This window comes from Anolis sagrei, chromosome 10 (genome assembly GCF_037176765.1).
Source record: "Anolis sagrei isolate rAnoSag1 chromosome 10, rAnoSag1.mat, whole genome shotgun sequence".
Classification (NCBI taxonomy): Eukaryota; Metazoa; Chordata; class Lepidosauria; order Squamata; family Dactyloidae; genus Anolis; species Anolis sagrei.
This window is the reverse complement of record NC_090030.1, coordinates 30,813,655-30,840,229: the sequence shown is the minus strand read 5'-3', so window position 1 is coordinate 30,840,229 and position 26,575 is coordinate 30,813,655. Positions and strand designations below refer to the sequence as shown.

The window sequence follows — 26,575 nt, the reverse complement described above, 5'->3', positions numbered from 1 at the left end:
CCCGAAAAAACCTACAACAACCTTAGCACCAAAACATCGTATTGAAACAGCACTGGATCCGGGCAGAAAGCAGACTGCGTTGGACAATACAAAACATTGGATGGGCGAAGGTTGGATAACTGAGACTCTACTGTACATTAATTCTACAGTGCCGATGCATCCTAAGATTCAAAGCCCTGCTCAACCATAGAAACCCAGTGAGTGATCTTGAACAAGACACACTCTCTCAGCCTCAAAGAAAAGCAGAGGCAGGCCTCCTCCAAACAAGTTTTGCCAAGAAACCAAAGACGTATTGAAACTCGACTGGAGAATTGTGCCTGTCACTGATAAAAAAATCATTGGGGTATGTCTCCATATTTCGACAACTAGATGAAATAACTCACTGGGTTTTGCCAACCACCTCTCCCTCAAGCTCCAAACTCAGACGCAAAGCGAAGAGAAGTAAAAGTCCAGCTCACCTTAATCCTGAGCAGTTTCTTCATACTACCTCCTCGGCTTGCGACGCTACTGACCGCAGCGCCTTCCTTTCCGCTCTGCTCCAAATCCTGACCAGGATCAAACGCGGCTTAATCTAAGCGCTTCAGCAGCCTCACCGCTAAGTGCAAAAGGAGGCTAAAATACCACTGACCCCTTTTAAGTCCAGGAAACAGAGGCCAGATGGAGAGCGCATCCTCCTACTTTGGGAAAAGACGCCAAACCTGGACTATCACAGGTCAGAAAGCAAGAGAGCGGAATTGCAACGCTTCGCAAGATGCTCTTTTCCCTGGTACGGCATAGTCTTCAGTCGGATGAAGTATTTCCAAAAGCCTCCAATTCAAATGCACTGAGAATGATCCAAACACATCTGCTCACTGGCAAAGGCATGGGATTTCCTGGGACTTGGAGTTTATTTTATTTCTGGTACTTCTGGCGAGTTTCTCAACGGAGCTATTTCCACAGCAATTCCAAGCGGAACACGCTCAGAGACAGAAGGAAGTCCCCCTGGCTCCAGCAAAACGCATTCCCCAATGATGGTGCATGGATTTGCAGCAGGAAAAAGGTCAGTTTGGCTGCACTCGGCTTGCAAAAACAGCTGTGATGCAAACAGGGGATGCACAACCCACATACAGCCTAAGTATGAGAAAACTGCAGCGTGTTTAGATTCCACCCTACTTTTAGTCTTTTTCTCTCTCGGTCTTCCCTGCATTTCCCTTCTGGCCACTGAGACCTGTTTCATTGTGTCACATCACAATACAGCATAGGGATTTCTCCTTATGAATAGTAATACTGAAATATTGGTTGTATTCATGCAATAGCGTTGGCCAATGGGTCCCGTAACATTAGGAGAGCCGATGGCATTTCCCAACAATATGTTCTATGTATTGTCGAAGGCTTTCATGGCTGGAATCACTAGGTTCTTGTGGGTTTTTTCAGGCTATAAGGCCATGTTCTAGAAGCATTTCTCCTGATGTTTCGCCTGCATCTATGGCAAGCATCCTCAGAGGTCGAGAGATCTGCGAATATACCTCTCACCTCCTTCTCCTTCACCGATTTCTCCTGACGTTTCGCCTGCATCTATGGCAAGCATCCTCAGAGGTAGTGAGATCTGCAAATATACCTCTCACCTCCTTCTCCTTCACCGATTTCTCCTGACGTTTCGCCTGCATCTATGGCAAGCATCCTCAGAGGTAGTGAGATCTGCAAATATACCTCTCACCTCCTTCTCCTTTGCCGATTTCTCCTGACGTTTCGCATGTAACTATGGCAAGCATCCTCAGAGGTAGTGAGATCTGCGAATATACCTCTCACCTCCTTCTCCTTCACCGATTCACCTCCTTCGGTGAATCGGCGAAGGAGAAGGAGGTGAGAGGTATATTCACAGACCTCACTACCTCTGAGGATGCTTGCCATAGATGCAGGCGAAACGTCAGGAGAAATGCCTCTTGAACATGGCCTTATAGCCCGAAAAAACCCACAAGAACCTAATATGTTCTATGTCAACTGGGGACAACCGAAATCATGCAAAGCCTCTGCTTCCATTATGCTGAGATCCCATTTAATCTGGTCCCTGATTCACTTAGGAGAATACCAGCGTAACTCCCTATTCAAACCCAAATGTAATTCAGTTTGTTTCTTAAAAAAGACCAGTATATCATAACAGGAACCCTATTCATGAACACTATGAAAATGGTTTTGAACTTTCTCACTTGCCTCCTTCAACTAACTGCCGTTGCATTTTCTCTTTCTTTGTCTACACTGTAATCCTCTTATCCACAGATTTGATATCTACAGTTTTGTTTACGCCAAAGGAGGTGGTGGCGCAACCCCTCTCAAACTGCAGATCGACCCCTCTAGGGGTCGCAACCCCCAGGTTGAGAACTGCAGCCCGAAAGAAACATTTTCCCCTGGAAGTGTCTCTGACCCTCTCGAGGTCATCCAGTGCTATTCTGTGGCAAACATCAGGTCCATGTTTGGTAAAAAATATACAGTTCATTATTATCCACGGTTTCAGATATTTCAACTTGAAACTTATCCCTTGCAGATACTACTACTACTCCTACTCCTCCTACTACTACTACTACTAATAATAATAATCTTTATTTATTAGGCTTGGGTAACCACGGAAAAATTTGATCTAAACTCGTTTCGTTTTTAGGGGGCCCTTGCATTTCGTTTCCTACAAAAAAAATCGAAATTTACGAAATTTCGTAAAATTACGAATCAATTCGTTAATGGCGGACGAGAATGCGCAATATGCTAAAAAAAACCTCCAAATGGGACAGGAGGAACTTCTGAAGCTTCCATCTCCCTCTGTTGTTGACTGTTGGTGTGATAAAACAAACAACTTTAAAACTTGCACCAGACATGCGAAAATAATTACGAATTAATTACGAATTAATTACGAATTAATTACGAAATAAATTGAAAAAATTGTTTCGAATCTTTATTACTCCTCACACAATTCCTGCATGGCTCAATATTGGATTGTAAGCTAATTTAAATACGAATTAATAACGAATTACGAAATTAACGAATGAAACCGCCCAGGCCTATTATTTATATCCCATCACCATCTCCCCAAAGGGGACTCAGGGAGCTTACATGAGGCCAAGCCCAGTAGTGCAAATTACAATACAATAACATTAAAAACATAGAACAACATTGCAATAAAATAAATTGAGCATGAAATGCAAACAGTACAAAGTAATACAATAAAAGATCGGACACACTCACAATGAGCGGGCCACATATGCAAGATATAATGATAAAACCTCAGGATGAGATAGAAATCTATATAAATAAAAATATAATATTCGTTTGTGGGATTAGCAGAACTCAAAAACTAGTGGGCCAATTGACACCAAAGTTGGACACAATACACCTAACAACCCAATGTATGTCCTTCACTAAAAAAAATTGATTTTGTCATTTGGGAGTTGTAGTTGCTGGGATTTATAGTTCACCTACAATCAAAGAGCATTCTGAACTCCACCAATGATGGAATTGAATCAAACATGGCACACAGGACTCCCATGACTAACAGAAAATGCTGGAAGGGTTTGGTGGGCATTGACCTTGAGTTTGAGATTCACCTACCTCCAGAGAGCACTGTGGACTCAAACAATGATGGATCTTTACCAAACTTGGCACGAATATTCTATATACCCAAATATGAACACAGATGGAGTTTGGGGGAAATAGACCTTGACATTTGGGATTTGTAGTTACTGGGATGTATAGTTCACCTACAATCAAAGAGCATTCTGAATCCCACAAACGACAGAATTGGGGCAAATTTCCCACACAGAACCCCCATGACCAACAGGAAATACTTAAGGTCATCCAGTCCAACTCTCTTCACCAGGGCAAGAAAATTAAATCAGAGCCCTCCTGACAAAGAGCCATCCAGCCATAGATATAGATAGATTTATATGATTCACACACACACAGGTATAGTATCATAGATTTGAAAGAGACCCTTAAAGAAGGACAAGGATATATTGCATATTCCCGAGTAGGGAAACCAGACACTCTCCACATCAACACTGACAAAGAAACAGCAAGAAATACTGTTTTCCCACAAGCATAAAGAAATTACATATATTAGAAATCAACACTTTCTCATTACTTTATTTTCCAGATCAACAGACTGGGCCACAGCAACGCCTGGCAGGGGACAGCTAATGTTCAATAAAATAGATCTATCTTCTTGTTTTTCCTTCAAAAAATGAGGTAATATCTTTTAATATTTTGTTTATTGTCCTTTCTTTTTCATATTCCTCAAATTTGGACCAGTCTGTGTATCTGATCGGGTTTCCTAATTATTTTCTTTAATAAAAAAAGTTAATTTGCCCATGTCTCTGATTTCTCTTACATATATTTATCTACATATATATGTATATAAACATACATATATACTAGCTGTCCCCTGCCACACGTTGCTGTGGCCATCCTTCCCTCCCTCTTTCTCTCCTTCTTTCCCTCCTTCCCTTTTCTTCTTTCCTTTCTTCTCTATCTCTTTCCTTCTTCCCTTTTTCTTTTCCTTCCCTTTTTTTCTTCCTTCTCTGCCTCTTTCCTTCCTTCCTTCCTTCCTTCCTTCCTTCATTCATTCATTCATTCCTTTGCTTTTTGCTTCCATTCTACCTTTTGTCTTTCCTTCCCTCCCTCTTTCTCTTTCTTTCTCTTCTTCCTTCGCTCCCTCTTTCCTTCCTTTCCTTTTTTTCTTTCCTTCTCTCCTTCCTTCTTTCTCTACCCATTTCTTTCCATCCCTCTTCTTTTCCTCTTTCTCTCCTTTCTTCCTTCTCTACCTCTTTCTTTCCTTCCTTCCTTCCTTCCTTTGCTCTTTGCTTCCATGCTTCCTTCTCTCTTTCCTTTCTTCCTCCCTCCCTCCTTTATTTTCCCCTTCCTTCCCTCTCTCTTCTTTCCCTTTTTTCTGTATGTCATTTATCTTTTTGTCATTTATCTTTTGGGGGTTTTTAAGTCCTTTCCACTGTTTTGTTTTTTTTGGTGTGTGTGTGTGGGGGGGGGGGTTATGAGTGATGGACACTCATTGGTCTGTTAGGAGTGTTGTGTCCAAATTTCATGTCATTTCGTCCAGTGGTTTTTGAGTTATGTTAATCCCACAAACAAAGATATTTATTTATATTTATATTTATACTAGCTGTACCCGCTACGCGTTGCTGTGGCCAACCTTCCCTCCCTTTTTCTCTCCTTCCTACCCTCTTTCCTTCCTTTCCTCTTTTTCTTTCCCTATTTCTCTTCTTTCTTCCATCTCTACCTGTTTCTTTCCTCCCTTTCTTTGCTCTTTGGTTACATCCTTTCTTCCTTCCTTCCTTCCTTCCCTATCTTTTGTTCCTTCTCTCCTTCATTCCCTGTCTTCTTCCTTTCACTTTTTATTTCCTTCTCTCCTTCCTTGCGTTTCTACCTTTCTTTCTTTCCTCCCTTCCTTCTTTTTCTCCCTCCTTCTCTCCTTCATTCCTTCCCTATTTCCTTCCTTCTCTCGTTACTTCTTGACTGTCCCTTCCATGTAATATTGTATTTATATCTTACATAGAAAGAAGGAAAGGAAGAAGGAAGGAAGGAGGGACAGGAAGGAAGGAAAAAGAAAGGGAAGGAAGGAAGGAGGGAAAGAAGGGAAGGAAGGAAAAGAAAGAAGAATGAAGGAAGAAGGAGGGAGGGAAAGGAAGGAGGGAGGGAAGGAAGGAAAGGAAGGGAAAGGAAATAAAGAAAGGGAAAGAAAGAGGAAAGGAAGGAAGGGAGGAAAGGAAGGAGGACAGGAAAGAAGGAAGGGAAGGAGGGAAAGAAGGAAAGGAAGGAGAAGAAAGGAAAAAAAGGAAGGAAAGGGAGGAAGGAAAGGGAGGGACATGCAGTTTAGAAGTCCTTTCTGCTTTTTGTTTTTGTTGGGGGTTTTTGGGGGGAGTGAAGGACATACATTGGGTTGATAGGTGTCTTGTGTCCAAATTTAATGTCAATCCATCCAGTAGTTTTTGAGTTCTGTTAATCCCACAAACGAACATTACATTTTTATTTATATAGATTTATATTTATATTTAAATATAGATATAGATATATATAGATAGCTATAGATGTAGATATAAATAATGAACTACACAAAGAGCACGACTACCAATCTCATTCTGACGTTGATTGCCATTTCTGGAAAAACTTGCCCAGATTGGTTCCTCAAATCTCAGTGCTCCGGAGCCTGCATGTTAACTCTATCATCTCAGGCTTCAGTTCTGTACTGATAACCCCAATGAAAAGAGTGGGTATTATTTCTGTAGGTCTGCGCCCTACACCACTGGAGAAATTACACTGCTTAGCAGGTATTGCACCACCTGACATCCGCCGGGAAGTGGCAGCCAATAGTGAAAGGATCAAGGCAGTGACATCTCCAGTTCATCCCCTGTTTGGCTATCAGCCAGCACGTCAACAACTTAAATCAAGAAATAGCTTTCTAAGATCTACAGAGACACTCGCTGGAACACCTCAGCAAGTGAGAGTCCAAAAGTGGCAGGCCCAAACCCAGAACCTCAACCAATGGCTGCTACCAAATGAGAGACTCCCCCATGGGCCACAGAAGACTGGGCAACTTGGAAGGCGCTGAACAGACTGCGCTCTGGCACCACGAGATGCAGAGCCAACCTCAAGAAATGGGGCCACAAAGTGTAATCCATGACATGCGAGTGTGGAGAAGAGCAAACCACTGACCACCTGCTGCAATGCAACCTGAGCCCTGCCACATGCACAAGGGAGGACCTTTTTGCTGCGACACCAGAAGCACTCCAAGTGGCCAGATACTGGCCAAAGGACATTTAATCAGATACCAAACTTGCAAATTTTGTGTTTTGTCTGTTTGTTGGTTTTGTTTTGTTAGAAATGCTGATCTGGCCGGGGTGGTCCATGCCTTGGTCACCTCTAGACTGGATTACTGCAATGCGCTCTGCCCTTGAAAATGGCTCGGAAATTCCAACTGGTCCAACGGGCAGCAGCCAGGATGTTAACCGGGGCCCCTTACAGAGAGAGGTCAACCCTCCTGTTCAAGGAGCTCCACTGGCTGCCGTTTATTTTCCGAGCCCAATTTAAGGTGCAGGTGCTTACCTACAAAGCCCTGAATGGTTTGGGACCACCCTACCTGCATGACCGCACCTCTGTCTACGAACCCACACGCTCACTCCGGTCATCCGGAGAGACCCTGCTCGTGATCCCGCCTGCGTCGCAAGCGCGCTTGGTGGGGACGCGAGACAGGGCCTTTCCTGTGGTGCCCCCCCCCCGACTTTGGAACGCCCTCACTAAAGATCTTAGACAGGCCCCTACATTGGCAGTCTTCAGAAAGAATTTGAAAACCTGGCTGTTCCGATGTGCCTTTTCAGATTAGGAACCTCAATACCAAGTCCCAGAAGCACTTTAGTAGAACCACGATCACTGCACACCGCACACTGCACTTATTTTATAATCCTATATTCCTCCCGCCATATCAGCACTTTTAATCCTGTACCCACTACTCTGGCCGGCCCAGTTTTAATAATGTTTCAATGTATTGTTACTGTTATTGTTTATTCTGCTTAATTTGCTTTAGGTATTGTATTGTTGTATTGTGTTCTGAGGCCTCAGCCAATGTAAGCCGCATCGAGTCCCTCGGGAGATGCTAGCGGGGTACAAATAATAATAATAATAATAATAATAATAATAATAATAATAAATGTAATGCAATTGACTGGTTGCCCTGACACGACAAATAAATTTCTGAACCAACCCATATAGATTTGTACACTCTCCTTTTGTGCGGAAGTTCTCAGTAGAATCGGGAAAGTACGGCGAAAGAGGAACCAGATGCCAGGCTGCATCGATGACCAAGGATAAAGATGGCCATATTCTCAAAATGAAGAGGGAAGGGGTGGAAAAGAAGGGCCATTGAGATTTCAAAGTAATGATATCCAAAAGAATAGGGAGAACAACAATCCAGTTCTCCAGGGGTTCAGGAATCACAAAAGAAAAGCAATCCCTCCAGTCCACCTCTCTCCAAAAGAAAAAGCCGGTCTCATTTGAAGCGTATCCGATAAAAAGGACAAATCCTCTCCCTTCTTCCCTCAGTAGCTTTCCTTCTAAGAGCGTCTATTTTTAGCCGGCACCAAATAAATCACTGCGGCTCAGAGCAAGAGCACGTTTCCCCGCAACGGGAAAGCTTTCCGAAAGAGAGACAAAAACCAAGCTTGGCCCTATCTGCTTCGGCTCATACCAGACCCCTGGCATCTTGGAATGGCACAGACCCATCGCCGGAAAGAGGGCATTCTTTTCTAATCCTCTACCGCAGTGTTTCTCAACCTTCCTAATGCCGCGACCCCTTAATTCAGTTCCTCATGTTGTGGTCACCCCCAAACCATAACTTCATTGTCATTGCTACTTCAGAACTGTAATTACAATAATAATAATAATAATAATAATAATAATAATAATAATAGTCAAACAAGCAGTTGAAGAAGAAAAACACGCCCTGGCAGAATATGTAAAGGGAAGCCAAGAACCTGCTTTAATCGAAGTCAATAATCGGAAACTTCTCAAAGCACAACAGACAAAGAGTCAGTACAAGAAAACTGCACTCCAAACCAGAGCTGACATCTGGCACAACAAAGCCTTACATGGGCAGTTCCTTGACAAAATTGATGGAAAAGTTAACAAGGAGAAGACCTGGTGATGGCTCACAAATGGAACCCTGAAGAAGGAGACATAAGAAGGCCTGATTCGTGCAGCTCAGGAGCAAGCCATCAGAACCAATACCATTAAGGCCAGGATCGAAAAATCAGCGGATGACCCAAAATGCAGACTGTGCAAGGACGCTGAGGAAACCATGGACCATATCCTCAGCTGCTGCAAGAAAATCACACAGACGGACTACAAACAGAGGCACAACTCTGTGGCCCAGATGATTCACTGGAACTTCTGTCACAAGTACCACCTGACAGCAGTAAAGAATTGGTAAAGGGATCATAAACCTGCAAAGGTCATGGAAAATGAACATGCAAAAATACGGTGGGACTTTTGAATCCAGACTGACAAAGTTTTGGAACATAATACACCAGACATCACGATTGTGGAAAAGAAAAAAGTCTAGAGTATTGATGTCGCATTGAGGAAAAACAACAGGAAAAACTCAGCCGCTATCAAGACCTCAAAATTGAACTGCAAAGGCTCTGATTGCATAAACCAGTCCAGGTGGTCCCAGTGGTCATTGGCAGACTGGGTGCCGTGCCAAAAGATCTCAGCCGGCATTTGGAAACAATAAACATTGACAAAATCAGGATCTGTCAACTGCAAAAGGCGACCTTGCTTGGATCTACGTGCATCATTCGAAAATACATCACACAGTCCTAGATGCTTGGGAAGTGTTTGACTTGTGATTTTGTGATACGAAATCCAGCACAGAGATCTCGTTTGCTGTGACATACTGTGTTTTTGTGTCAATAATAATAATAATAATAATTTTTATTTGTATTCAGCCTTTTCTCTCCAAAAGGACTCATGTAATAATCCTGTAATCTCAGATGTTGATGATGACAATGATAACAATGGAATCCAAATTACTGATGATCTTTCAGTAACACCTATTAGACCAGTGCTTCTCAATCTTCCTAATGCCGTGACCCCTTAATTCAGTTCCTCACATTGTGGTGCCCCACAACCATAACATTATTTTCGTTGCTACTTCAGAACTGTCATTTTGCTACTGTTATGAATCATCATGTAAATATCTGATATGCAGTATATATTTTCATTCACTGGACCAAATTTGGCGCAAATACCCGTCATGCCCAAATGTGAATACTAGTGGGGTTGGGGAGGGAGATTGATTTTGTCATTTGGGAGTTGTAATTGCTGGGCATTGACCTTGAGTTTGGGAGTTGTAGTTCATGTACTTCCAGAGAGCACTGTGGACTCAAACAATGATGGATCTGGACCAAACTTGGCACGAATACTCAATATGTCCAAAGGTGAACACTGGTGGAGTTTGGGGAAAATAGACCTTGACATTTGGGAGTTTTAGTTGCTGGGATTTATAGTTCACCTACAATCAAAGAGCATTTGAACCAATATTGGCAAACAGAACTCCCATGACTTACAGAAAATACTGGAAGGGTTTGGTGGGCATTGATCTTGAGTTTTGGAGTTGTAGTTCACCTACATCCAGAGTACACTGTTGACACAAACAGTGATGGATCTGGACCTAACTTGGCACAGAAACCCAATCTGCCCAAATGTGAACACTGGTGGAGTTTGGGGAAAATAGACCTTGACATTTGGGAGTTGTAGTTTTTCGGATCTGTAGTTTATCTATCAAAGAGCATTCTGAACTCCACCAACGATAGAATTGGGTCAAACTTCCCACACCGAACCCCCATGACCAACAGAAAATACTGTAGGTTCTTGTGGGTTTTTTCGGGCTATATGGCCATGTTCTAGAGGCATTTTCTCCTGACATTTCGCCTGCATCTATGGCAAGCATCCTCAGAGGTAGTGAGGTCTGTTGGAAATACTGTGTTGTTGTAGGTTTTTTGGGCTGCATGACCATGTTCTAGAAGCATTCTCTCCTGAATCTATGGCAAGCATCCTCAGAGGTTGTGATGTCTCACAACCTCGGAGGATGCTTGCCATAGATGAAGGCGAAATGTTGATCTATGGTAAGCATCCTCCGAGGTTGTGAGACCTCACAACCTCTGAGGATGCTTGCCATAGATGCAAGCGAAATGTCAGGAGAGAATGCTTCTAGAACATGGCCACACAGCCTGAAAAATCTAGATCAACCCAGTGATTCCAGCCATGAAAGCCTTAGACAATACAAAATATACTGTATTTTCTGATGGCCTCTGGCAACTCCTCTGACACCGCCTAGCAAACCCCTCAGGAGTACTGATCCCCTGGTTGAGAAACGCTGCTCTACCGCATGATGCCAACCGCATGATGCCAACCAGTTTGCTTTGGACCAGTGAAAGGAAAAGATTGCAGAAAACATTCCTGCAAAATAACAAGCCCGAAGTGAAACACACATTTCTCCACCAGGAGAAATGACCAGTACTCTTTTGGAAGCAGGAGGTCCAGCTCTTGCAATATTTAAAAGCGTGAGCCTCGATCCGTACGCACATTAATGGAAATGCACACTGGTATCTGGAATACGAAACAGTGGCACCACAAATATGCTCGATCTCGGGTCAAAGCCCTTTCCCCGGCGCCCACCACTTCTCCGCATGGATGCATCATTTGGCACAGACAAGCACAAGATGAGAGAAGCACGGCACATCCATCTCTTCGAGCGAAGGAGGATTCACCCGGCAAGAAACAGAAGGCATCCTATCTCCTCCAGGAAATGGCATCCATAACTGTTTGTGATTCAAAATCCTAGGAAGGCGAGACAGGACAAGACAATGGGCTACAAAGGGAGGGTTCCGTGAATTAAAATGCAAATAAATGACCTTTTTTTTGAAGACTTACATTGGTTTGGGTTTTTTTCCCCCGCTTTGGTCATTATACACAGCAGTTCGGCTGCGTACGGAATACCGGATCAGAAGAGAGATACAGCCACGTTATGAAAGGCAACGGGGATGGGAAAGACGAGGAATCAGGTCGGCCATGCAGCTGCGGACACAACGTGAGGAAGAAGAAGGAAATACTCCACAGGGTGACCATTCCTCCCTTCCCCAACACAGCCCTCCAGAATGAAAGCAGGATGGAAAGAAAGACAGAAGGATCCACTTAGCCGTCAGCAAAAAGCAGGGAAGGATAGCTTGATGCGCTCGCCGCTTACCCTTCCAAGGAGCAGCAGAAGATGGGGAGGATGGATAGGAATCTCCAGCCTTAAATATTACAATCGGAAAAGAGCAAAACAGTCTCAGAATAATCTCAGAGCTCTCTCCTTCCCTCCCCAGGTCATGTTTGACTTATGAAATTCAAAAATGAGGAGGGGCAGAGAAAGCGTAAGCTGATTAAATGGATTATTATTATTACTATTATTATTATTATTATTATTATTATTATTATTATTATTAGCCATCCCTTGCTACGTGTTGCTGTGGCCCACATGGGGGTTCTGTGTGGGAGGCTTGGCCCAATTCTATCGTTGGTAGAGTTCGGAATGCTCTGATTGTAGGTGAACTATAAATCATGGCAACTACAACTCCCAAACGTCAAGATTCTATTTTCCCCAAACTCCACCAGTGTTCACATTTGGGCAGATTGAGTATTCGTGTAGAATTTGGTCTAGATCCATCATTGTTTGAGTCCACAGTGATCTCTGATGAACTACAACTCCAAAACCAAAGGACACTGCCCACCAAACCCAGTATTTTCTGCTGGTCATGGGAGAACTATGTGCCAAGTTTGGTTCAATTCCATTGTTGGTGGGGTTCAGGATATGAATTGACACCAACAATCAAAGAGCATTCTGAATCCCACCAACAATGGAACTGAACCAAACCTGACATACAGGACTCCCATGACCAACAGAAAACACCACAAGGGTTTGGTGGGCATTGACCTTGAGTTTGGGAGTTGTAGTTTACCTACATCCAGAGAGCACTGTGGACTCAAACAATGATGGATCTGGTGCAAACTTGGCACGAGTATTCCATACACTCAAATATGAACACAGATGGAGTTTGGAGTAAAACAGACCTTGACATTTGGGAGTTGTAGTTACTGGGATTTATCGTTCACCTACAATCAAAGAGTGTTCCAAATCCCACCAACAATGGAATTGAATAATACATGGCACCCAGGACTCCCATGACCGACAGAAAACACTAGAAGGGTTTGGTGGGCATTGACCTTGAGTTTGGGAGTTGTAGTTCACCTACATCCACAGAGCACCGTGGACTCAAACAATGATGGATCTGGACCAAACTTGGCACGAGTATTCCATATGCTCAAATATGAACACAGATGGAGTTTGGAGTAAAACAGACCTTGACATTTGGGAGTTGTAGTTACTGGGATTTATAGTTCACCTACAATGAAAGAGCATTCGGAACCCCACCAACAATGGAATTGAACCAAACTCCACACACAAAACTCCCACGACCACCAGAAAATACTGGAAGAGATTGGTGGACACTGACCTTGAGTTTTGGAGTTGTAGTTCACCTACCCTCAGGGGTCCCGATGCCCAAGTTGAGAAATGCTGCAGTAGTTCTTGTAAGTTTTCGGATTATATGGCCATGTTCTAAAAGCACTCTGTCCTGACGTTTCACCTGCATCTATGGCAAGCATCCTCAGAGGTTGTGAGGTCACAACCTCTGAGAATGCTTGGCATAGATGTAGGAGAAACGTCAGAAGAGAATGCTTCTAGAACTTCGCCATATAGCCCGAAAAACCTACAAGAACCCAGTGATTCCAGCCATTAACACCGACAAAATGCTGTAGTAGACTATGCAATGGAGAGGTAATAATACTTGATAATAAAAATTAATAATACCATGTAAGATGAGATGAGATGATGATGGGAGGTGGAAGAGAAGGTGTTGATGAGATCCAACACTCATCATTAGCTTTAGCCTCTGTTTGGGGAGACCAAGTCTTGGTACGAGAAGGAGCTACTTTTCCTGAAAGCAGCTGGAGAGTGGGATTTAGCATACGTGTGTTTGTGCGTGTAAGCTCCCCTTATCTCGAAAAGATACCTGCAGCTTTAAGGCGATGGAGTGCGGAGCAGGAGGAAGCCGGCTACCAGGCACAGCGATGCAGGGTTGCTATGATACGGCGGAGAGTCTTATATTCTTGGATGCCGGAGCCAATAATTTGGAAACGCTGCTTAGGCAACCAACGGCTCAGCTACAAATGGACTTTCTGTCCTTACAGTGCAGATGGTACCCGTTTGCAAGGATCTCTCTTAGTCTTTGGTGCATCTACACAGTAGAATTGATGCAGTTTGGTGCCACTTGAACTGCTATGGCTCATTGCTACAGGATGAGCATTTATGGGTAGAGAAGGCTTGTAAAACTTACTCAGGCAATCCCTCGTTGTCAGAGTAGATAGTCCTCCAAGATCAGTGTACTGATGGTGGGTCCGCAGGTGACTGTGGAGCCTAATTCTTGACCTGCATCTTCTCCTGCAGTGAGGGCATTGGTTTCCAGGTGGAAGGCGGTCCCGGTCAGGGTTGACTTGACATGCTTTCCTCTTGGCATGCTTCTCTCTTTCGCCCTCCATTCGTGCCTCTTCAAATTCTACAGCACTGCTGGTCACAGCTGACCTCCAGCTGGAGCACTCAAGGGCCAGGGCTTCCCAGTTCTCAGTGTCTATGCCAGAGTTTTTAAGGTTGGCTTTGGGCCCGTCTTTAAATTTCTTTTCCTGTTCTCCAACATTCCGTTTTGCATTCTTGAGTTCGGAGTAAAGCAACGGCTTTGGTTGGACATCCAGGCAACGTGGCCAATCTAGCAGAGTTGATGGCGGAGGACCATTGCTTCAATGCTGGTAGTCTTTGCTTCTTCCAGTACGCTGACGTTTGTCCACCTGTCTTCCCAAGAGATTTGCAGGATTTTTCGGAGGCAGCAGTGATGGAATAGTTCCAGTTGCATGTGACGTCTGTAGACAGTCCACGTCTCGCAGGCACATAGCAGGGTTGGGAGGACAATAGCTTTATAGACAAGCACCTTGGTATCCCTACGGATGTCCCAGTCCTCAAACACTCTCTGCTTCAATGTATTGTCGAAGGCTTTCATGGCTGGAATCACTAGGTTCTTGTGAGTTTTATCGGGCTATAGGACCATGTTCTAGAGGCATTTCTCCTGACGTTTCGCCTGCATCTATGGCAAGCATCCTCAGAGGTAGTGAGGTCTGTTGGAATTAGGACAATGGGTTTATATATCTGTGGAATGGCTGGAGTGGGGCAAGGAGCTCTTCCCTGCTGGAGCTAGGTGTGAATGTTTCAACTGACCACCTTCATTAGCGTTTGAAGCCCTGGCTGAGCCTGGGAAAATCTTTTGTTGAGAGGTGTTAAGATGTGCCTGGTTGTTTCCTCTCTGCTGTTTTGCTGTTGTAATTTTGAAGCCAGGCCTTCAAATGCTAATGAAGGTGGTCAGTTGAAACATTCACACCTAGCTCCAGCAGGGAAGAGCTCTTTGCCCCACCCCAGCCATTCCACAGATATATGGTTTCAGACCGGGGCATGGTACCGAGACGGTCTTGGTCGCCTTAGTGGATGATCTGCGCCGGGAGCTAGACAGGGGGAGTGTGTCCCTGTTGGTGCTCCTGGACCTCTCAGCGGCCTTCGATACCGTCGACCACGGTATCCTTCTGGGGCGCCTTGCGGAAATGGGTCTTGGAGGCATTGCTTTGCGGTGGCTCCGGTCATTTCTGGAGGGTCGCACCCAGAAGGTGTCATTGGGGGACTCCTGTTCCGCACCACAACCTTTGACTTGTGGGGTGCCACAGGGTTCCATACTGTCCCCCATGCTGTTTAATATCTACATGAAGCCGCTGGGTGAGATCATCCGGAGTTTCGGGGTGCGGTGTCATCTGTACGCAGATGATGTCCAACTCTGTCACTCCTTCCCACCTGCTACTAAGGAGGCTGTCGAGGTCCTGAACCGGTGCCTGGCCGCTGTAACGGTCTGGATGAGGGCGAACAAACTGAAACTAAATCCAGACAAGACAGAGGTACTCCTGGTCAGTCGCAAGGCCGAACGGGATATAGGGTTACAGCCTGTGCTGGATGGGGTCGCACTCCCCTTGAAGGCGCAGGTTCGCAGCTTGGGTGTGATCCTGGATTCATCGTTGAGCCTGGATCCCCAGGTGTCAGCGGTGACCAGGGGAGCATTTGCACAGCTTAGGCTCGTGCGCCAGCTGCGCCCGTATCTCGGGAAGTCTGACTTGGCCACGGTGGTACACGCTCTTGTCACATCCCGCCTGGATTACTGCAACGCTCTCTACGTGGGGCTGCCCTTGAAGACGGCCCGGAAGCTTCAGCTGGTCCAGCGCGCGGCAGCCATGTTACTAACTGGAGCGGGTAGCAGGGAGCACACAACGCCCTTGTTGTCCCAGCTCCACTGGCTGCCGATTTGCTACCGGACCCAATTCAAGGTGCTGGTCTTGGCCTACAAAGCCCTAAACGGTTCCGGCCCAAAATACCTTTCTGACCGCATCTTGGCCTACGAGCCCACGAGGACCTTGAGATCGTCTGGGGAGGCCCTTCTCTCGATCCCGCCTGCATCACAGGCACGGCTGGCGGGGACGAGGGAGAGGGCCTTCTCGGTGGTGGCCCCCCGGCTGTGGAACACTCTCCCGGCACACATCAGACAGGAGCCCTCCCTCATGTCCTTTCGAAAAAGCCTTAAGACCTGGCTGTTCGAGAGGGCATTTAATTAAGTGCTAAGCAACAACATTACGGTAATGAGAACTGGAATGGTATAAGGAAAATGAGACTGGCTATGATTCTACTAAGAGACGAAGCGGATTTTTATGTAGTTTGTATTTGTTGTATAGTCATATGTTGTTGATACTGGCCTCTGTAACTGTCTTTTTATGTGTACTGTACACCGCCATGAGTCGCCCGTAAGGGCTGAGAATGGCGGTCAATAAGTACATCTAATAATAATAATAATAATAATAATAATAATAAATAATAATAATAATAATATATAAACCCATTTTCCTATTTCCAACAGACCTCACTACCTCTGAGGATGCTTGCCATAGATGCAGGCGAAACGTCAGGAGAAATGCCTCTAGAACATGGCCATATAGCCGAAAAACCCCACAAGAACCTACTCTCTGCTTCATTCAGAAGAACGCTGCACTCGCAGAGCTCAGGCGGTGTTGTATTTCGGTGTCGACATTGACTTTGGAGATGTACTGCCATCTGTTGAGGAGTTATGAAGGGGGAGGCATTACCTTTCATCCAACCCTCGTAGAATGGAGCTACGGTATTTAACGTAAGGATGAGCTGCATTCTTTTAAGTGTAGATGCACCCAGGGAAGGTTCATGGGCCTTTGGGAAACTGCAATTCCCAAGGTCATCTCATGGAGACATGGCATTTACAGTAAGATCCAACTGCATTCATTCCACAGTGAAGATGCACCCAGAGAAAGGTATGGACCTTGGGAAAGTATAACTCCCAGGACCGCATAGTATGGAGCTATGGTATTTAAAGTGGGATCCAAGAGCATTCATTCCATAGTGTAAATGCACACAAAGAAGGGTATGGATCTTCGGCAACTATAACTCCCAGGACTGCACAGCATGGAGACATGGAATAACAATAATAATCATAATCATCATCATCATCATCATCATCATCATTATCATCATAGAATCATAGAGTTGGAAGAGACCTCATGGGCCATCTAGTCCAACCCCCTGCCAAGAAGCAGGAAAATTGCATTCAAAGCATCCCCGACAGATGGCCATCCAGCCTCTGTTTAAAAGCTTCTGAAGAAGAAGCCTCTACCACACTCTGAGGCAGAGAGTTCCACTGCTGAACGGCTCTCACAGTCAGGAAGTTCTTCCTAATGTTCAGATGGAATCTCCTCTCTTGTAGTTTGAAGCCATTGTTCCATTGTATCCTAGTCTCCAGGGAAGCAGAAAACAAGCTTGCTCCCTCCTCCCCATGACTTCCTCTCACATATTTATACATGGCTACCATGTTTTCTCTCAGCCTTCTCTTCTTCAGGCTAAACATGCCCAGCTCTTTAAGCCGCTCCTCATAGGGCTTGTTCTCCAGACCCTTGATCGTTTTAGTCGCCCTCCTCTGGACACATTCCAGCTTGTCAATATCTCTCTTCAATTGTGGTGCCCAGAATGGGACACAATATTCCAGGTGTGGTCTAACCAAGGCAGAATAGAGCATGGGGAGCATGACTTCCCTGGATCTAGATACTAGACTCCTATTGAGTCTAGTATCTAGAGATACTAGATACTAATGTCTAGAGATCATTGACTATAGTGTCTAGATCATTATCATCATCATAATCATCCTTCTCTCCCGGATATTCCATGCAACACAAGCATATCAGGAAGGGAAGAGAATGGAAGGGAAGGACCTGGAAAAGTAAAAACTTGGTGAGCAAAAAGTCATGCTTTCCCCAACAAAGGTACTTTTGGCTCCTCCCACAATTTTTCCCCCTCACAAATAGGGGAAACGTTTCATTTTAAACCTGAGAGCGACAAATGCTATCACATTACAAAACTGACCAAACATTCGGATCATTACCAAAAATCCACTTCCCTACCACCTCATGAAACATTTGAAAAGAATGCTACCCCCCATGCTTAAAATACGCAAAGAATGCTCTAAGCTACACTTATACTCATAGGAAACTGCTACAAAACAGGAGCTTTTTTGTTGACTTCTAGGGCCAGAGAAGCAGATGGCGGAAACAGAAGAACGGCCTGCCTCAGGGGAGCATGCTTGCTCCATCCATGTTCAACATTGACACAAATGACCAGCCATTGCCAGAAGGGATGGAGAGTTTCATCTATGCTGATGATCGTGCCATCACAGCTCAAGCAGGGAGCTTTGAGATTGTTGAACAGAAGCTCTCCAAAGCTCTAGGTCAGTGGTTCTCAACCTGGGGTCCCCAGATGTTTTTGGTCTTCAACTCCCAGAAATCCTAACAGCTGGTAAACTGGCTGGGATTTTTGGGAGTTGTAGGCCAAAAACATCTTGGGATTCCAGGTTGAGAACCATTGCTCTAGGTGCTCTTACTGCCTATTACAGGAAGAACCAGCTGATCCCTAATCCATCTAAAACACAGACATGTACTTTTCACCTTAAGAACAGACAAGAATCCCGAGCTGTGAGGATTACCTGGGAAGGAATCCCTCTGGAGCATTGAAGCACACCCAAATACCTGGGAGTCACCCTGGACCGTGTTCTGACCTACAAGAAGCACTGCCTGAATATCAAGCAAAAAGTGGGTGCTAGAAACAATATTGTACGAAAAATGACTGGCACAACCTGGGGATGACAACCAGACACAGTGACGACATCTGCCCTTGCGCTGTGCTACTTTGCTGCTGAGTAGAGTACACATGCCCAGTGTGGAACACATCTCACCATGCTAAAACAGTAGATGTGGCTCTTAATGAGACATGCCGCATTATCACGGGGTGTCTGCGCCCTACACCACTGGAGAAATTACACAGTGTAATTGCACCACCTGACATCCTCTGGGAAGTAGCAGCCAATAGTGAAAGGACCAAGGCAGAGACATCTCCAGCTCCTCCCCTGTTTGGGTATCAGCCAGCACGCCAACACCTTAAATCCAGAAATAGTTTTCTAAGATCTACAGAGACAATCGCTAGAACACCCCAGCAAGCCAGAGTCCAAAAGTGGCAGACTCAAACCCAGACCCTCAATCAATGGTTGATACCAAATGAGAGACTCCCCCCTGGGCACACAGAAGACTGGGCGACTTGGAAGGCGCTGAACAAACTGCGCTCTGGCACCATGAGAGGCAGAGCCAACCTTAAGAAATGGAGCCACAAAGTGGAATCCTTGACATGCGAGTGTGGAGAAGAGCAAACCACTGACCACCTGCTGCAATGCAACCTGAGCCCTGCCACATGCACAAGGGAGGACCTTCTTGCGGCAACACCAGAAGCACTCCAAGTGGCCAGATACTGGTCAAAGGACCTCTAATCCACTACCCAGCTTGCAAACTTTGTGTTTTGTTTGTTTAAAATGCAATACAACTGTTTCATTTGCTCCTGACACTATAAATAAAAATAAATAAGTTGCACTTGAACCCAACCTAATGTGATGAGCACAGTGGCTTCCCACATTTTAAGTACAGCACTCAGTGGAATTTAGTAAATGTGATAGAATGGTATATCTATATCTATCTATGAATGATTCTGGCATATCAAAGAAAGGACAGCACCTCAGCAATTATGTATACCAGTGGCCCTCAACCATCCTAATGCCGCAACCCAATACAGTTCCTCATGTTGTGGTGACCCTCAACCATAACATTCTTTTCGTTGCTACTTCATAACTGTAATTTTCTCCTGTTATGAATCGTAATGTAAATTTCTAATATGCAGAATGTATTTTCATTGACTGGACCAAATTTGGCACTAATACCCAATATTCCCAAATCTGAATACTGATGGATTGTAGGGGAGGGACTGATTTGTCATTTGGAAGGTGTAGTTGCTGGGATTTATAGTTCACCTACAATCAAAGAGCATTCTGAACTCCACCAATGATGGAATTGAGCCAAACTTGGCACACAGAACTTTCATGACCAATAGAAAATACTGGAAGTGTTTGGTTGGTTTGGAAGTTCTAGTTCACCTGCATTCAGAGAGCACTGTGGACTCAAAACAATGATGGATCTAAACCAAACTTGGCATGAAAATCGATATTCCCAAATGTGAACTCTGATGGAGTTTAGGGGAAATTGACATTTGGGAGTTGTAGTTGCTGCGATTTATAGTTCGCCGACAATCAAAGAGCATTCTGAATCCCACAAATGACAGAATTGGAATGAATTTCTCACATAGAACCCCCATGACCAACAGAAAATACTTAAGGCCATCCAGTCCAACTCCTTTCACCAGGGCAAGAAAACGTAATCAAAGCCCTCCTGACAGAGAGCCATCCAGCCATATAGATAGATATGATATTCACACAGAGAGAGAGATACAGTATCCTCAATTTGAAAGGGACCCCTAAAGAAGGACAATTATATGTTGCATGTTCCAGAGTAGGCAAACCAGACACTTGCCATAGATGCAGGCGAAACGTCCGGAGAAAAATTGCCTCCAGAACATGGCCATATAGCCCGGAAAAACCTACAACAAACCAGACACTCTCCACATCAACACTGACAAAGAAACAACAACAAAAACACTGTTTACCCACACGCATAAAGAAATTACATATATTAGAAACCAACACTTTCTCGTTACTTTATTTCCCAGATCTGGGCCACAGCAACGCGTGGCAGGGGATGGCTAGTTTTCTCTATAATGTTGCATTCCTTTTGTTTTCCTTTCTATTGCTGTCACAGTACAGTGATGCAAAGGGCATTATTGTGTACTTTTCTGACGTCGCAACAAAGTGAAAGAAGATGAAACAAAACTATTTTTTCAAAACATTTTCCCATTTTCCCTTCCTAATTATTGGATGTGAATAAATGATCCTACTTTTCCATCCCGGTGGACTGTGAGTGGATCTACACTGCAGAATCAATGCAGTTTGGCACCACTTTCACTGCCATGGCTCAATGTGATGGAATCCTTGGAATTGTAGTTTGGTGAGGCATTGACACTCCATGGCAGAGAAGATAGAAGACCTAGCAAAATTCGATACTATAGCATTGAACCATGGGACAGTTTAAAGGGTGCAAACTGCATTAATCGTACTGTGTAGAGCAGGTATGGGCAGAGGCGGCCCTAGGTAATTTTCAACGGTAAGCAAACAGTATTTTAGCACCCCCACTCCCCACCCCAACCAATCAATATTTTCTGTTTGTCGTGGGAGTTCTGTTTGCCATATTTGGTTCAATTCCATCATTGGTGGAGTTCAGAATGCTCTTTGATTGTAGGTGAACTATACATCCCAGTAACTACACTTGCCGCACTTGCTCCCTTGCCTGGCCCGCTTTGGGTCCGGAGGCGTGCCTGAAGACCCCGGCGTGTGCACCAAAAGTCACCTCTTCTCCTGACTTTCTCCTCAGCCATTGGGACCGAGAGAGAGAGAGACAGAGGTGGAGATGCCCACCATTCCTGAAACAAAGGAGGGAGCGGAGGTGGGAGATACCTCCAGCCAGAGGGTCTCTCTCTCTCTCTCTCTCTCTCTTGGTCCCAATGGCTGAAGAGAAAGTCAGGAGAAGAGGCAACTTTTGGTGCACACGCTGGGGTCTTCAGACACGCCTCTGGACCCAAAGCGGGCCAGGTGCGGCGGCTCCGCCCCTTGGCCCACCCGCGGATTGGGGAGAGGAGAGGAGGCGGGTGGAGTGCCGGGGGATTGGGAAAGGGAGCCGGTCATGGGGAAGGGATAGAAGGCGGAGAACGATTGAGCACTGGCTCTGCTCGTGCACCCGGTGGCCAGGTGGAGCAGGAACGAGAGGGGCTAGGCGAGGCTCAAGAGCCCGGCCCCTTTGGGAAGAGGATCGCCCGGCAGTGAGGCAAGAAAGCCGAGTCTCCCCCCGGACTGCTAGGGCTGTTGTGAGCTGAGGGGGCGCTCCTCAAGTGGAGGTCGAGGGGCATTTACAGAGGCGCCTCTGCGCCCCTGGCAAAAAAAAGTGTTCTGCGACCGCTTACTTCGCGTAATGGACGAGCCGCCTCTGTTTTCAACGGTAAGCAAACAGTATTTTGCCCCCCCCCCCCAACCAATCTCTGATATATATTTTCTGTTCTTCGTGGGAGTTCTGTGTGCCATATTTGGTTCAATTCCATCCTTGGTGGAGTTCAGAATGCTCTTTGATTGTAGGTGAACTATACATCCCAGTAACTGCAACTCGCATATGTCAAGGTCTATTTTCCCCCAAGAGCGCCTCAAGAGTGCCCCTGGGCAAAATCAACTATACTGCAAATGCGTAATGGGTTGAGTCGCCCCTGGGTATGGGCAAAAGCCAGGCCAGGAGACAGACCAGGAGGCCACTCTTTTGTCCTTCCTTGCTTCCCTCTTTCCTCCCTCCTTCCCTCTCTCCCTCTTACTCCTTTTTTTCCTATTTGTCTTTCCGTCTTTCCTCCCTCCTTCCCTCTTTCTCCTTCCTTCCTTTCCTCTTCCTTTCCCTACAATTAAAACACCTTCTGAGCCCCACCAATGATGGAATTGGGCCAAACTTCCCACACAGAACCTCATCACCAACAGAAAATGCTGTGTTTTCTGATGGTCTTTGGTGACCCCTCTGACACCCCTTTGCGACCCCTCCAGGGGTCACAACTCCCAGGTTGAGAAACATTGACGTATACCATTCACTCTGAATTGGGCTGGTATCTGTCCCCTGGCAAGCTTTCTCAGACACAGCAGCTCCATACGGCCCTTGCCATCTATATATATATATAAATGCTCTGTGCATAATGAGTACCTTAAAAACAAAAGAAACAATGAATGAAATCATACCAAATTTGGCACCAAAACGTCTCACAACACAAGGAGTGACCATCACTCAAAAAATTATGATTTTGTCATTTGGGAGTTGTACTTGCTGGGATTTATAGTTCACCTACAATCAAAGAGCATTCTGAACTCCATCAATGATGGGATTGAACCAAACTTGGCACACAGAACTCCCATGACCAACAAAAAATACTGGAAATTGACCTTGAGTTTGGGAGTTGTAGTTCACCTACATTCAGAATGCACTGTGGACACAAACATTGATGGATCTGGACCTAACTTGGCACGGAAAGCCAATCTGCCCAAATGTGAACACTGGCGGAGTTTGGAGAAAATAGACCTTTACATTTGGGAGTTGTAGTTTTTCGGATCTGTAGTTTATCTATCAAAGAACATTCTGAACTCCACCAATGATAGAATTGGGTCAAACTTCCCACACCGAACCCCCATGACCAACAGAAAATACTGTGTTGTTGTAGGTTTTTTGGGCTGCATGACCATGTTCTAGAAGCTTGCCACAAATACTCAATATTGCCCAAATACTGGTTTTTCGGGCTGAATGACCATGTTCTAGAAGCATTCTCTCCTGAATCTATGCCAAGCATCCTCAGAGGTTGTCTCACAACCTCTGAGGATGCTTGCCATAGATGCAGGCGAAATGTCAGGAGAGAATGCTTCTAGAACATGGCCACACAGCCCGAAAAATCTATATCAACCCAGTGATTCCAGCCATGAAAGCCTTCAACAATACAGAAAATACTATGTTTTCTGATGACCTCTATCCTCCTGACAAAGAGCCATCCAGCCATAGATAGATAGATAGATAGATAGATAGAGATAGATACTGATTCACACACAGAGCGATATAGTATCATAGATTTGAAAGGGACCCTTAAAGATGGGCAATGATATGTTGCATGTTCCAGGGTGGGCAAACCAGGCACTCTCCACATCAACACTGACAAAGAAACAGCAATAAATACTGTTTACCCAAAAGCATAAAGAAATTACATATACTATTAGAAACCAACATTTTCTCATTACTTTATTTTCCAGATCAACAGACTGGGCCACAGCAACGCATGGCAGGGGACAGCTAGTTTGCTAATATGCAATGCGTGCCACAATTTGCTTGAACGAACGACAAATATATAAGACGAGGAAGCACTTAACAATGCAATAAGAGAGGGAGGAGGAGGAGGGGGATGCCGTACTAAACGTCCTCAACGCCCAAAGCAATCTGCCAACATCTCCCCGTTGCAAAATGTGAATCATCCAGGTGGCAGCGTGGCATTTGCCCGTTGCCAAGCAAAGCCCGGTTGCCGTTATTTTTGGACGAACACGTTTCAGCCGAACCTCAGCGCAGCGAAGCACCATCTGAGATGCTCCAAACCCCGTCTCTCTGCACCCGGCTCCGATGACTCATTCTCCCAGTTACATCACTCCGCATTTCTTCCGGATCAAAAGAAGAAGGCGAATGTCCACATCTTTGGACTTCTCCTATCTCTGTTCTGGCTGGAGAATCTGGTCCAGTGGTTTGGTCTTGGGGTGACCTCAAAATGGGAGGCTAAGGACCAAACGGCCACACTCAAAACCACCAAACTTCCCCAAAGCGGTTCAATGACTTAACCAACAAGTGAGATAAAAAAAAAATCATCCAATGACCTTTTAACATGAGAGGCTGAGTGAGTATCCTTTCTCCAGAATGGTTTGGATTTTGAATTATATCCCCAGATTTTAAAATATTTGCATAACAATAATAATAATAATAATAATAATAATAATAATAATAATAATAGAATCATAGAACCATAGAATCAAAGAGTTGGAAGAGACCTCCTGGGCCATCCAGTCCAACACCATTCAGCCAAGAAGCAGGAATATTGCATTCAAATCACCCCTGACAGATGGCCACCCAGCCTCTGTTTAAAAGCTTCCAAAGAAGGAGCCTCCACCACACTCCGGGGCAGAGAGTTCCACTGCTGAACGGCTCTCACAGTCAGGAAGTTCAGATGGAATCTCCTTTCTTGTAGTTTGAAGCCATTGTTCCATTGCGTCCTAGTCTCCAGGGAAGCAGAAAACAAGCTTGCTCCCTCCTCCCTGTGGATTCCTCTCACATATTTATACATGGCTATCATGTCTCCTCTCAGCCTTCTCTTCTTCAGGCTAAACATGCCCAGCTCCTTAAGCCGCTCCTCATAGGGCTTGTTCTCCAGACCCTTGACCCACTCCCTCCTCCCTAGGACTTCCTCTCACATATTTAGTCATGGCTATCATATCCCCTCTCAGCCTTCTCTTCTTCAGGCTAAACATGCCCAGCTCTTTAAGCAGCTCCTCATAAGGCTTGTTCTCCAGACCCTTGATCATTTTAGTCGCCCTCCTCTGGACACATTCCAGCTTGTCAATATCTCTCTTGAATTGTGGTGCCCAGAATTGGACACAATATTACAGGTGTGGTCTAAGCAAAGCGGAATAGAGGGGTAGTATTACTTCCCTAGATCTAGACACTAGGCTCCTATTGATGCAGGCCAAAATCCCATTGGCTTCTTTTGCCGCCACATCACATTGTTGGCTCATGTTTAACTTGTTGTCCACGAGGACTCCAAGATCTTTTTCACACGTACTGCTCTCGAGCCAGGCATCCCCCATTCTGTATCTTTGCATTTCGTTTTTCCTGCCAAAGTGGAGTCTCTTGCATTTGTCCCTGTTGAACTTCATTTTGTTAGCTTTGGCCCATCTCTCTAATCTGTCAAGAGATTTATTCATACCCCACCATCATCTACCCCAAGGGACTCGGAGTGGCTTACATACACACATATGAGGATGGGACTCAAATTGGAAAGGTAATTTCATCATTTTTGCATTTACAATTTATTATTATTAATTTTATCTATATAAATAAAAATGTAATGTTTACTTGTGGGATTAACAGAACTTAAAAACCACTGGATGAATTGCCACCAAATTTGGACACAAGACACCTAACAACCCGATCTATGTCCTTCACTCAAAAAAACAGATTTTGTCATTTGGGAGTTGCTGGGATTTATAGTTCACCTACAATCGTAATGTGAATATCTGATATGCAGGATGTATTTTCATTCACTGGACCAAATTTGGCACAAACACCTGATACAGGCAAATTTGCATATTGGTGGGGATTGTTTTTGTCATTTCGGATTTGTAGTTTCTGGGATTTATAGTTCACCTACAATCAAAGAGCATTCTGAACCCCACCCACGATGGAATTGAACCAAACTTGGCACACAGTTCTCCCACGACAAACAGAAAATACTGGAAGGGTTTGGTGGGCAATGTCCTTTGTTTTGGAGTTGTAGTTTACCTACATCCAGAGATCACTGGTAGAGTTTGGGGAAAATAGAATCTTGACATTTGGGAGTTGCAGTTGCTGGAATTTATAGTTCACCTACAATCACAGAGCATTCTGAACCCCACCAACGATAGAATTGGGCCAGACCTCCCACACAGAACCCCCATGTGGGCCACAGCAACGCGTGGCAGGCAACAGCTAATTATTAATA

General features: G+C 45.0%; 1 protein-coding gene across 5 annotated transcripts in view; it reads right to left on the bottom strand.

Moving 5' to 3' along the window:
• Positions 1-26,575, bottom strand: part of ARHGEF9 (Cdc42 guanine nucleotide exchange factor 9) — a 298,991-nt gene that overhangs the window by 154,994 nt on the left and 117,422 nt on the right. The window contains exon 1 of one of the 5 annotated variants that reach the window (XM_067471668.1): positions 459-1,106. The exons of the other annotated variants lie outside the window; for them this stretch is intronic. Coding sequence (XP_067327769.1) covers positions 459-482 — 24 coding nt within the window. The 5' untranslated portion in view covers positions 483-1,106. Of the gene's footprint in view, positions 1-458; positions 1,107-26,575 lie in introns of those variants that run through there. 5 annotated transcript variants of the gene reach the window in all.